General features: G+C 35.5%; 2 protein-coding genes across 3 annotated transcripts; one reads left to right on the top strand and one right to left on the bottom strand.

Moving 5' to 3' along the window:
* Nucleotides 1-78: 78 nt before the first annotated feature.
* On the bottom strand, nt 79-6,331 carry LOC11446710 (protein FLX-like 1). 2 transcript variants are annotated; one of them, XM_024776187.2, is made up of 4 exons: nt 5,448-6,331; nt 4,739-4,911; nt 4,500-4,582; nt 79-730 (listed from the first exon to the last, which is right to left on the bottom strand). In XM_024776187.2, exons 1-4 carry the CDS (start codon nt 6,047-6,049, stop codon nt 623-625), a joined length of 966 nt encoding a protein of 321 aa, XP_024631955.1. In that variant the 5' UTR covers nt 6,050-6,331; the 3' UTR covers nt 79-622. The 2 variants fall into 2 exon arrangements, with proteins under 2 accessions (XP_024631955.1, XP_003595794.1); XM_003595746.4 differs by having other exon boundaries at nt 79-724.
* Nucleotides 6,332-7,327: 996 nt separating this feature from the next.
* Nucleotides 7,328-7,810, top strand: LOC112419404 (protein FAR-RED IMPAIRED RESPONSE 1-like). The gene has a single exon (XM_024777050.1). It carries the CDS (start codon nt 7,328-7,330, stop codon nt 7,808-7,810), a length of 483 nt encoding a protein of 160 aa, XP_024632818.1.
* The last annotated feature ends 6,165 nt before the right edge of the window (nt 7,811-13,975 follow it).

Below are 13,975 nucleotides of genomic sequence, written 5' to 3'. Positions count from 1 at the left end.
CTTAACCTGGGATTTCATGTGCTGAGTAATTTCATTCTGCATCCTAGAAAGCCTATTATATTATGAACCAAAGCAGAATACAAAAAACAGCTTTATTTCCATGCTTTCTCGAGCAGCTGAAAATTACATTAAATCCAACTATTCGCAGCTTTTAATTTAAAACCAACTCCAAAGAGATCTTACACTTCAAGCCAATTAACCTTTTCCAGAAAGCCTATTACAAGTAATGAAGAGAGAACAAGAACAACTTTTATTTCCCTTGTTCTCCTTGGTAGTGGACATCGCTAATATTTACATAAAATCAAACTGTAGGTGAACAATATTGATGGTAACCAACCATAAATTATCAAATATTAGATGTAAGTAGAAGAAAAACTAAAGCTAAGGACAGAGGAGCAAGCTTAAAAATAAGCTATTATAAAGCAAAATATCCATTAATTGACACCACAGACAAACATCATCTACTGCATGCTCTAGCTGATATGAACCCTCCGATAAAAATACGATTTTGAGGAGCATCTAAGAAACAAATTCCCATGAGGCCCATGAGTAGGACCCCTAATCAATCTAGAAAGTTGCAGCCCAGGATACCAGAAATAAGATTTCTTAGCAGGATAGAAGTCTATCGATGTCCCTGAACTCGCTGCATATCATATGCACCCCAAGCGGCAGGTCCAGGTACAGGTGCAGGTGCATACTGCTGAAAATTCTCGCCACCAGGCCGCTGTACATGAAATTTACCAGTATTAGTAAATAACAATATATCCAAATCGACTTAAAGGTGGAAAATGGCAATACATGTCCATATCATACAAGAGTTTCTACCAGTATATAGGGCCCATTTGAATTGCCTTATTTTTGAGCCTGCGCAAAACAGCTTATGCAAATAAATATGCTTTTATGTATTATTCATAAGCTTGTCAAGGTAGTTTATGAAAAAACGGCTTATGAAGACACAATTATCGTTAGTGAGAACTTATGAATAACATAAAAGCTTATTTATTTGCATAAGGTATTCTTCATAAGCTCAAAAATAAGTCGATCCAAACAGGCCCATAATCTATAGTCAACTTCATTTAGGGTTGTCAATGAACTAATCAAATACATTGAGGGTAGTAAATGAATTATGCTCTTTGAAAGCTATGCAATACAACTTTGCCATCCACAGATAAACAATTGACCAATTTAAACTGACCAGTTTCTGCTAGGATAGAGAATAAAGGAGAATTAGAGTAGTTAAGAGTTGTTAGAATAGTTAGTTAGTTGGTTAGAAGAATACTTGTATAAATAAGATAATATAAGGATAGAGACCATTCATCACGTATTGTAAACTTTTAGTGGAGAGTAGTGACTCTATTGTATAAGGGGAAACCCTTGGAGGAGAGTTTTCTCTCGTATTCTTTAATATTTTTTTAATAAAAGTGTTCTTTCAATTAATATTAATTTATGGGGTCCTAAGAAAAATGGTCCGACCTGTCGGACTTCGAGGAGTGTCAGCATTGCTTGAGATGAAGCGCATATGGTGAAGCTGCCAACACTTACAGGGATAGACCACATTGGGAGGATTGCAAAGGCAGAATAAAAAAAATTGAGGTGCAAGAAATTCATGGATTCCATAAGTTCAATGGGTGTTCATGAGCATGGATGATGCGACAATGTTTTGGTTTTGTTCTTAGCATCAAGAGAATCAAGATCTAGTTCAAGAGTCATTTTCCATATCTATGATGAGAAGTTCTGGAGCACTCGATGAAGAAATTTCAACAGATGATGATAAAATATTGGATTCTTGAGAGCAAGAAGACATAGGATAAAATCAAAATTTAGAGATCAAGAATCATCATTTGATGGCGAAGAGTGAGTAGAGGCAAGACTTAAAAAAGGATGGAGATTGTGATGGTCACGTTCTGGGTCAAAAGGGGGAATGCAATCAACAAGAAACTTGTTATAGGGCCAAGGCAGTAGAAATGCCAAGTAGAGATGGAGTCGCCCATGGGATTGGGTGCTGCAAAAACAAGAAATGAAGCAAGCAGCAGATTGGTGATTGGTGCTGGAAAATCAAGATACAAAACAAGAACGCTGTCAAGGGACAATAATGAAGGATAAAGAGGGAGTAGAGGTGATTGAGGAGAAAGTCAAAGGTGAAGATGCAGCAAAAAATACTTTTTTTCCTTTATTTTCTGACCACATTGTTATTCAGGAAAGTGTTGATCAATTTGACCTAGAAAGAAGTTTTTACCCCTCACTTGAAGCTGGCTTATCAAGCTTGCAATAGTGGGATCCTGGGGGAAAGAGTTTTTTTTTTTTTTTTCCTACAGCTATTAAACATAAAGAAAATTAGTACATTGCAACCTAGAGAACAAGGTTGTTTTTTAGGGGGTTATTTTTGAGGGGGGTGTACCGCTAGGATAGAATAAAGGAGAATTCGAGTAGTTAAGAGTTGTTAGAGAAGTAAGTTAGTTAGTTAGTTAGAGGAATATTTGTACAGATAGAAAAAGGATAGAGATCATTCATTGAGGATTTTAACTTTTAGTGAATAATGAATGACTCTATTGCAGGAGTGGAACCCTTGGAGGATTATTTTCTCTCCTATTCTTTCCTATTTTATTGATAAAAGTGTTCTTTCTATTAAATCTAATTATGGGGTCCTAATAGTTTCAAAGATAAAACATGACATTCTGGATGTTAGATATCAATAGTGGACTATGGATACAACAACAACAACCAAGCCTTATCCCACTAAGTGGGGTCGGCTACATGGATCAAATGACGCCACAGTGTTCTATCATAAACCATATTTGGATCCAACTCATTGACCTCTAAATCCTTTCTAATGGTTTCTTTAAAGTTTTCCTAGGTCTTCCTCTACCTCTTTTAACCTAACTCCTCCATTTGATCTACTCTTCTTACAACGGCATCCACAGGTCTTCTCTCTACATGTCCAAACCATCTAAGCCTATTTTCTACCAACTTTTCTACTATAGGTGCTACCCCCACTCTCTCTCTCTAATGGTGTCATTCCTAAAATAGTAGACTATGGATGCCAGCCAAAAATTCACTGTATGAACACAGGGTTGCAACCTATGGCGGATAAAATACACATTGTGATCTATGGGCTGGAACAAAATCCACCATGCCATAACGCCATGGCGACAAAAGGACAACACTAGAACAGGTGGAAGTCAGGCAAGGGACCTAATAACAACCTACCAAATTTGACCATCTGAATCTTACACAAAGCTTTCATATACAGAAAAAAGCTCCAGATCAAACATAAATACTACAATATTGATGTTAAGAGGAAAACCAGATAAAAATAGCAGGTTTCTTAGAGGAACCCAATGAAAGAAAGATTCTAATCGATGAAAATAACAAGAGGGAAAATCCTATTTACATAAGACCACTCTGTTCACAACTGAACAACTCAGTTTCTTAGAAAATTATCAATGCCTCCTTTCCTAATCCAAAATCCCCTTAACTATCACCTGTTACCCTTGGTATCCATTAGTATCAGCGGTCACAACTTGTAACTGAATGTATCTGCTGTATGTCTAATTTAAAATCAGAACCTCTTAATTAATATCATAATAAAACCAGTTGTTAGAGTTTGTAATTAGTCCAGCACCCCTTAATTTCACACGATAAAACTAGCTGTTGCAGTTTGTAACCAAGTTTAATTACTGAATTACAATTTATTCCTCCTGGAGTACACATCCAGATCGTTCCCTTCTATTGGGCTCAGGCCCGTGCCTAACAATCTCCTTTTTTTAGTTATCAGCCTTGTCCTCAATGTTGAAACCTGGGAATTGACCTTTGATGGTATTAAACAAACTATGTTGCTACCTCTTGAGGTCTGTTCTGTTCTGCCACTAGATCAATTCTTGCTTGAGAGTACCTTGCTTCACCATAGGATAATAGAGCGTGTTGCCAAAAAATTTGGCTAGGAATAAGAAACTCATTCTGCTTGTGAGGTTCAATTTCAACCTAATGGGGCCTTCAAGTATCTTCAACCCAACCCCTGCAACTTAAGCAACTCATCTCTTCAACCGAGCACCTTCATTATGACCCCACATCTTCCAATTCATCAATATTTTAACTTAATTTTATCATTATATCTCTAATTTTATCATGAGTATGTATAGACAAATTAAAGGTTTTACTAATACATCTCATCTCTTCAACTGAGCACCTTCATTATGACCCCACATCTTCCAATTCATCAATATTTTAACTTAATTATATCATTATATCTATCATGAGTATGTATAGACAAATTAAAGGTTTTGCTAATACATTAGCTTGACCGTTCTTCCCAATTCAGCCAAAGAACCGAGCAATCCAAAGATTTTCCAAGAAACCGAAATGGAGGTGATTTAATTGAGAAATGAAAAGTATAGTATGATTATGGCAGGTCCATTTAGTTTCTCAACTCATATCAAATGCATATTATAAGGTCAACGATGCTCGAGAAGATACATTTGAAATATAAAAAATATTGTTACCTGGTTCATGCCATAATAGGCAGGGTAAGGATTTCCACCATATCCAGTCTCAGCATTGCCATAATTTGGATTATACCCTTGACCTACAGATGAAATCAAAGCAAAGACCAGAAAATAGAGTTAGAACATTATTACACTAAATTCTTAATTTCAGGGAAAGGAAGCAAGATTAAGTCAATTAACCCGCAGAAATTCCACAAGGCAAATATAAACATACACACACATGCACAATTGTATACCTGGATTCCCAGCAGCGGTGGCGGCAGCAGTAGCATGCGCTCTTTTCTCTGCATTTGCAATCTCTGCACGAAGTTTCTCCATCTCCCGAGCCATAGCAACTAACTTCTTCTCCATCACTTGACCATGTTCATAGTTTTCCGTGAATCCTTTCTTCTCATATTCAATGGCAGCTCTAAAGGAAAACAGGCAACAGAAAATAAGAGTAGTGTTAAGATATATAATATATTGGGTCTCACCTGACCTACACACCTAACATTCAAAACATAATTTAAAATCACAAATATATACATATTACAGGCCTTTACATGCTATGCGACAAATCATTAAATTGATTTAGACTTAAATGATCTGTCATCTCACATAATTTATAATAGGACTAGAACATCATATGAAAGTATCATTTGATCCATGTAACTATCACCTTACGGTTGTGAAAGGGTTTTCCCCATTATTGATTATAAAATTGCAACTCTTGTAAATATATTGTTAATGTCTAGTGACATAATTCAAAAAAACAATCATAATTGTATGCAACATATAAATTGCAGTCACAATGTCAAAACTTTTTGAATTGCAATCACAAATTTTTTCTAAATCACAATGTCATATTCATGCGCAAGTCTTCGCAATATCAAGTATCGCAGCATAACTAATAACGCAAAACAGCATGTTAAAACATTGGTTTCTAAAGTCTAATACTGGTATCACCTTGCACGTTGCAATTCTTGTTTTATAGCCTCAACATCAACCATTAAAGCCGGCATTCGTTTCAAATCAGCAGTCATCCTACTCAAATCCTGCGACATTGCCTGAACTTGACCAGACAAATCCTGCCTAACAGCACTAAGCTCCTTAACATCACCACGAATCTGTTGCAGCTCCGCCTTAGCTACCTCAGTGCCACGAAGCTCGGCTTCCAATGCACCCGCCTTCTCATACAACTCCCTCATCCTCACCTCCGTATCCGCCCTAAGTGAATCCTTATAATGCGCCATTCGCTGTAATTCGTGTTGAGCTGCTTCGAGTTCTTGCTTTAACGCCACGTGTGTGGCTGCAAATCTCTGGTTGTCACCTAATAGGCCTTGAATCTCACCGTGTTGTACGGCGAGACGTTCTTCAATGACGGCGGCAGGGTGGATGAGGGGAAGACGGTGGCCTAACCCTAATTGAGATTCGCGGAAATCGTCTAGAAGAGATGGATGGGGTGGATGGCCTCCACCGCCTCGCATGGCGAAGATGGGATCGTGGAGTGGTGGTGATATGGCGGCGCGTGGTGGTTGATGAGGGTGGCCGCGGTTTCTGTTTGACATGGTAGGAAGGATGTGTGGAAGATAAAGGGAAAAGTGAATTGAGAATTGTGGTTTTAGGTTTTAGAAAAAACGAGTGAATGAAATTAAGAAGGTAGGTTTGAAGAATGAGAAATTAGGTTTTGGAGAATAAGAAAAAGGGATGGTGGAACTGTGGTTGTTGATGGAGGAAACTGCCGCAATTATCTCAAAGTATTCTATCGGCCCGAACGGAGGAGTTGCCGCTACCACTCTTCAAGAGTTGAATTTTGGGGTTGTATTGGATTAACAAACGTCGGATTAAAAAATACATGTTTTTGATATTCAATATTATTTTGTTACATAATATATCAATAATTATTCAAATATTTTTTTATTTTACTTTCGAATTAAAAAAATAACATATATTTTAAAATAAATTTGTAAATATTTTCACTCAGTGGAAATTAGCAATCATGAAGACTCTATCATGATACTGCAGAGGACTTGAGAACTCATCCGCAATTAGGACACTTAAGAAGCTCCTAAAAAGTAAGTGTCTAGAATCCAGATGTTGTCTTCCTTATGGAAACTAGGCTAAAAAAACAGATAAAAGAGCTAAGTGTAGTTTAGAATGTGGTCCCCTTCCCCAATATATCAACAAACATCTCCTAAGATATACATCTGATCACAGTCATATACTCTTAGAGTTCCATGAAGAAAATTTTGAAAGGAACTACACTCCCAGAACCAGGATTCAGAGAATCGAACACATATGGATCCAGGATCAAACATTAATGGAAGCCACCGATGGTAATGGAGATCAAGTTGTTGATGGGAATGGAGAGCAAGTTGTTAATGAGACTACCAATAATGATTCATGTGTTGTGATTTAGGAGCTAATGATAGTCAAGAACCTTATATCGGAATGGAATTTGAGTCACAAGAAAATGCATACTCATTCTACTCTCTTTATGCTAAATTTGTTAGATTTGGAATTTCCATCAAAACTAGTAAGTGTTCAAAGGTTTCTACGGAATTTATTGATGTGACTTATGCTTGCACAAGATATAGAAGAAGAAAAAAATCCACCGCACATAACCACGTCCTTGTTTGAAGGTGGATTGTGAGGCCAGCTTACGCATCAAAATAAATTGCAATGGAAAATGGATTGTTCATAGCTTAATTAAAGATCACAATCATAAGGTTTTTCCAACATATGCACATTATTTTTCTTGTCATAGAAGAATCAATAAGTCTCAAAAGAACTGTATTGAAACTTTACAACATGTTGGGGTGAAAACAACCGAAATTTTCGCCACAATGGCCAAACAACATGGAGGGTATGAAAACATTAGCTGCTTGGAGAAAGACATTAGAAATCATTTAGATAAAAGTCGTCGTTTGGCATTAGAGTCGGGAGAAGCAACAACAATGTTGGAGTGTTTTATGCTTATGCAAGAAGAAAATCCTAGATTTTTTTATGCAATTGATTTGGATGATGAAGATCGTGTAAGAAATGTGTTTTGGATGGATGCAAAAGGTAGAGATGATTATAAAGAATTTGGAGATGTGATTTCATTCGGTACAACATATATCACAAATAAGTACAAAACGTCATTTGCTCCTTTTATTGGTGTGAATAATCACTTTCAGTCAAGGTTACTTGGTTGCGCTTTACTTATAGATGAGACGTCAAATAATTTCACTTGGTTGATGAAAACAAGGCTCAGAGCAATGGGCGGGAAACCTCCAACTGCAATAATAACTTATCAAGATAGAGCAATGAAAGTGGCGATTAGTTAGGTGTTTCCAAACACTCGACACCGATTTTGTCTTTGGCATATACTAAGAAAGGTTCATGAGAAGCTTGGTCATGTAATAAGTGAAGATGGTGACTTTATGAGATATTTCAACTCGAGCATTTACAAGTCTTGGTCAAGGCAACAATTTATAGATAAATGGCACGAAATGGTGGAGAAATTTCAGCTACAGGGGCATGAGTGGATTAAGTCCTCATATGAAGAGCGTGAGCATTGGGTTCCTGTTTATATAAAGGATACATTTGTTGGAACAAAATGTGTTTAACATTACCCTTTGAAGGTTTTGATGATAACAAGGTATTAAAAATTGTCAATTGGATATGCTAATATTTGTTCAAGTGTACAGGACCATAGACAAAAATTTGGAATCACTATTAGGTTCTGGAAGAACAAAAGAGAGCAAAGGAATCAACAAAAAGGAAGCTTAAAGCGTCTGAAGAGAAGTGCTCCTGAAGACAAAAGTGCTCCTGAAGTGATGACGTCATCAGAAGCAAGATCACCAGAAGCTAAAGTTCATCAGGAGATGCAAGACTTAGAGCTTCAAAGGATGTTCAATGGATTTAATCTCGTCTAAGCATTGCAGAAGACTGGAAGAGTGAAGCAACGACTATTTTGAAAGGATTTGAAGGCATTGGATGCTTGTTCTTTGAAGAGCGTTGACAAAGTACAATTGTACGAAGTGTACAACCACTATCTCCACTACTCATTTTGTGTCTCTGCTGCAAGACAAGGATAACAACTCTGCATGCAACAATGTTCCTACATACATGGAATGGATTTAAAATTGATCCTTCAGAGGACAATAATCATATCAGGCAAAAGATCATTGGTGATTGATCAAAGCTTCAAACGAATCTATTTTGATGTGTTGGCAATGTGACAACGTCTCTTTTCTACACCTCTATATAAAGGAGTGAAGACTTAGAGAATGACAAGACTCAACAACAATTTAAAAGCGCCTAAACTCTGTCAAAATTGTTCTGCATCAAAAGTTCACTTAGAATTTCTTATCAAAGTTCATATCTTAGAAATTCCATGGTTTTAAGAGTCTGTATCTGATTTGTATTGTGAACACCACTGATTGTATAGCAAATGTTCAACCTCCAACATCTTTCTGTGTAATTCTGTTTGAATTTGGAAGTCTCTTGATTGTGTTCAGGAGCATAAGAAGTCTCTTGTAGTTGTGCTTGAGCATTTGAAGTCTATTGCTAGTTTTAGCAGTGAGCAGTTGTAATCAGATATTACATTTTAGTGAACTCTCCTTGGAAGTGCAAGGGGGCAGGACTACTTCCGGTTTGTGGAAGGAACCTGTATAATTGGTTTGTGTCTTTCTTCTTTCTCTCTCTCTCTCTCTGTTTTATCCGCTGCTATTTAGTTCTGGAAATCACTTTAGAAGCATAAATCTATTTGCTTCTGATCAGTGTTTTTACCTTAGGAGAAAACGAAGAAAAAGCTAACATAATTCAACCCCCCTTCTTGTGTTTTTCTCACCTCCAATTGGTATATAGAGCCTTGGTCTGCTGTCAAAACACTTAACAGTGTAACAGAAAAAGATCTGAAAAAAACATGTCTGGTGATGCATCTGGTTCTGGTCATAACAACAACAATAATGTTCCATATGACTATGGTAATAACGAGAAATCTGACTCTGGAAAAGTTCCAAAGTTTAATGGAGATCCAGAAGAATTTTCCTGGTGGAAGACCAACTTCTATAGTCATGTCATGGGCTTAGATGAAGAACTATGAGACATGCTAGAAGAACTATGGTATCTAGAGCCTTAGATGAAGAACTTTAGAGTTCTTGACTTATGGATCGTCATTGCTAGCAATGGTCGTCAACATCTTGAACTTATAATCGGTGATGCAAAGGTTAGGGAAATTACTTCGGATTTGTCGAGTGGACATTTTTTTTATTGTTTCTTTTTGTTGATTGATTTTGTTGATTTGAATTTAACTGTATCTTTTCTTTTTCTCTGTGAATTTAGGGTGACAGAGTTCATGTCATAACTCGACAGGCAGACTTTCAGCGTTTGAAGTCATTGATTGAAGAAAACCAGACTTATGTTTTGCACAATTGTCTTATGTTCGATAATGATGTTTCGTTCAAGCCTGTGGATTATCACTTTAAGTTGGTTTTTGGTGCTGGTACAAAGGTCACAAGGAATGATAAGCTCACTGACATTCCTTCTCATGACTTTAGATTTAAGTCATTTAAGGAGATTGGAGAAGGAGTATTTAAAACTGCTATTTTATATGGTATATTTTTGTTTCGTTATTGTTTAAATTTCTTCTTTTTTTTCTTTTGGATTATGAGATTACTGATTATTCCCTAAAAAAATTTAAGAAATCATTGGTGTCATTCATGAGATTGGTAAGACGACAATGATTGGTGGGGGAAAAACCTTGCACTAATATTGTGCTGAAGGATGAGAGGTATGACTTTCTGATTTTTTGATGTTAGATTATAAACCTTTTTTTTGCATTTGGTATTAATCTGAGAGTGTCCTTGATGATGTAGTGGAAATCTGGTGGAAGTAACCTTATGGGATAGATATTTTGTGGAACTGATGACATTTCTTACTGAGCGAAAAGATAGGGGGGTAGTTGTTTTAATACTAACTCACGCTCAATGCAAGCTTGCAGGTTAATATTTTGCACATTTGTAATTTTTGTTGTTTTTTCATGTGTGTCATTTTGTTTTTGTTAATTCTTTGGTTATTATTTTGTAGATAATGGAAAGCCAAATCTTTGCAACAATTGGTCGGGTTCAAAGTTGCTTATTAATTTGAAGCATCCAGTTGTTGAGGCGTTTAGAGTTAGGTAAGTTTCTTTTCTTATGTGAATGATGTTTATAGCATCATGTAGTCAATAGTATTTAATTTGGTGGTTGTATTGCATTCATTTTGTTTTCAAGATGATGTTTTTTTATGATTCTTAAATTATTGTTCTCTTGCATAGAAATGATGCCTTTGATAAGTAACTTTTATTTCGTTGAAATTATTGTCGTTGATTTTGTTTATTTCTTTATGTTGTTTTTTAATATTTTTTATGTACTTTGTAGTCTTCAAGCTCAAGATCATAGCTTTGATCAGAGTTTATGTCAGGCGTCAACCTCTTCTCAACGTTCTAACTATGATGAGTTTTCGAATCTCTCTGGTGTTAAACCTATTGTTGAGAGTTTAAAGATTTCGTTAAGGTAAGTTTTATTTAAAGATGAGTATATTTTTACATGTTTGATTAATAATTTTTTTTTTAATTTAATTTTTTTATTTATGTTAGGATACCTTTTGTGTTACTGTTGGGAAGACACTTAAGTTCAATCCTAATCGATACGGATGGTATTACGAAACCTGCACTAAATGTACCAAAGCTTCAAAGTCGAGTGGTGCGAGCTACAAATGCTCATGTGGGGAGGAAGTTCAGGTTCCGCTGACTAGGTTGTCCATCTAAACTTCTTTGTTATTAATCGATGATTTTTTGTTCAATGTATTTGAGTGATATTTATAAATGTATTTGTTCTATTAGGTATAAGGTGGTTGTGATAATGGTGCATGATGATCATAAGGCTGAATTTGTATTTTGGGACAAGGAATGCTTTCAAATTCTTGGTGTGGCTGCTGATGCTCTTAGAAAGTCAATGCAACATGTTAATCTATTTGTGTTATTTAGTTTTAGTTCTTCTTTTAATATTGTTTATAGGTATTATAAATTTTGATGTTGTGTTTGTTTATGAAGGTTGGTGAGGATTATCCTCATATATATCCTGAAGTTCTAGACAAGTTGCTTGAGATTGAATTTGCGTTGCGTGTAAAGTATCAACCGTATTATCATCAGGCATCTGTGAATGCGTTTTCACGTGATGAAACTGTTATTAAGAAAATTAAGGCTCATCTTCATCCTGATGAGATACAGTCGGAGGTGCAGAAGATTAATGAGGTTCGTTGCGGTTGTCTTTTGTGTAATTCCATCTACCATTGTTTGGTCTATCTATTTATTTTGGGCTTATGTTTCGTTATTGACTGTATTGTTAGAGTATTGTTCGCAATAATACAACCCTTTCATCTGATCCTAAAAAGATGAGTGGTTCTGGTGAATGTTTGAGAGGTATTCATATTCCTTAATCAGGGAAAGTTGAGAATGTTGCTTCTTCTGCTGAATGTTTGAACTCAGGTCCGACTCCCATGGTATGTCTAATTTATTCTTTGAAATGATTTTAATCCATGCAAAGAATAACAGACAAATAGATGTGTAAGTTATTTAAACAAGGATAGGATGAGGTTTCTTAGTGAGGTGGTGTTGAGGGTGAGGGGATCAATATTTATCTCTTTCAAAATTATCCGAGTAGAGTTTGGATCCACCATGTTCTCATGTCAAAATATGACTGTGTTGATAGATTTCAATGTATATTTAATCACAAAATAGTGACACTAGATATTAGAACCAAGAAGGTACAAATATTACATCATGACTTCTATGAAAACATAGATACTAAAATTAGTTTGGTATTACTTCCTTGATGTGCAATTAACTCAGTTAGTATCTTTTCTTTTTCTGCTACTTACCAAATTCATCAGTTATGGTAACATGTGAGGTACCATAAATAAGAGATTAATTATTGTATTCATCCATCAAAATAAAATCTCAATCAATTCATCCACTTTTTCTCTCAGATGTTCATCTTGTGATAACCTAAATTGATTATTTTGGTATCGTACTTAAATTTTGTGAACATGACAAGGGTTGGTTTTTTAGTGTTTTGTGATTTATGATAGCTATTTGGTTTGCATTAGGTTGGGAGTTGTACTGTTGCGAAATGTTTGTCTGCTGGGAAATGTGAAGGGCATCCGGCCAAACGCAAGAAGAATGAGTGATTCATTTTATCTTTGGCTTTCTTTTTGAGGATTGCCACTGTATTTTGCAAAGTAATTTGGTCTATAGTCTGTAATTGTTTTAAGTTTCATGGAATGGCTGATGATTATGCAACATATGTGGCCTTTTTTTGGTGGTTTGTAATATATTAAGTCCCAACTTGCTACAGTTGACTTTGTATAATTAAATAAGTTGCATGTACTTAAGTTGGTTTCTTCTTGCGTGTCGATATCCTTATAATTAGCTAACTACATCTAATACTAAACTCTTTGGATATCAGATTAAAATTGCTGGTATTTTATCAATACAAAGTTCAAAATTTGGATATTTGATTAATGTTGGAGATTGGTGAAAAAAAAATTGGTCTATAAAAAAGGATCATAACTCAAATAGATTGGAACAGAAACCCTATGTATGTATCATGATGAATGTACTAATGCACCTTTGTGATATTGACATCATCACTTTTTTAAATTAATTGGAATGTGGAAAATCTTTATATATTCTTGAATCTGTGATGCCAATTTATACATAAATACAAACTTAAAGGTCAAGGTCATTAAATCCTGCTTGAATCACAACAAAGAAAATAAGTTTTTTCTATTTGGTTTCTCAATCATTTATAGTGATTTCTATGTATTCAATTTTTTGTGTTTGCTAAAATTCTGATTACTATCTTCTTTACTCTTTTTTTCGATAGGAAATAAGCTCAAAATGCATGAATGTTCCATTTGTGGGCAAAGATTTTCATTAGGACAAGCATTGGGTGGACACATGAGAAGGCATAAAGCTATTATCAACGAAGATAATGTTTCGGAGACAAAAAAAAGGGCGTGGTAGGCCGAAGAGTAATATTGATTTAGCGTCAAGAGCAATGAATTATGTTCAAATTGCCTCTCAGTTTTTAGAATCCAATCAAGGCATCTCTTTATATAATTTATGCTGACAATGCAGGTTCAACTCTTTGAGTTAAAAAATTTATGTTGATAATGCAGGTGGCCTGAAACGGAAAAGTTTGTGTGAGATTCAAACTGTAAAACATGATGAAATCAGAAGCGCATAACATCTTCCGATGAATGTTGATGGAAGTTGTTCTGTTCCAAAGGCTTTAGAAACTCAAGTGCAATCTCAATCTTATGCATTAAACGAGTCTCAAAGTAATAGTCAGCTTGAGATAGATCTATCTTACATTATTTGCAATCAAAGTGATGTCTCGGAGACAAGAAAGGGTCCTGGTAGTCCTAAAGATAATATTCATTCAGCGTCAAGTGCAATGGAT

Source organism: Medicago truncatula, chromosome 2 (assembly GCF_003473485.1).
Source record: "Medicago truncatula cultivar Jemalong A17 chromosome 2, MtrunA17r5.0-ANR, whole genome shotgun sequence".
NCBI lineage: Eukaryota > Viridiplantae > Streptophyta > Magnoliopsida > Fabales > Fabaceae > Medicago > Medicago truncatula.
This window is presented reverse-complemented; position numbering and strand designations above follow the sequence as displayed.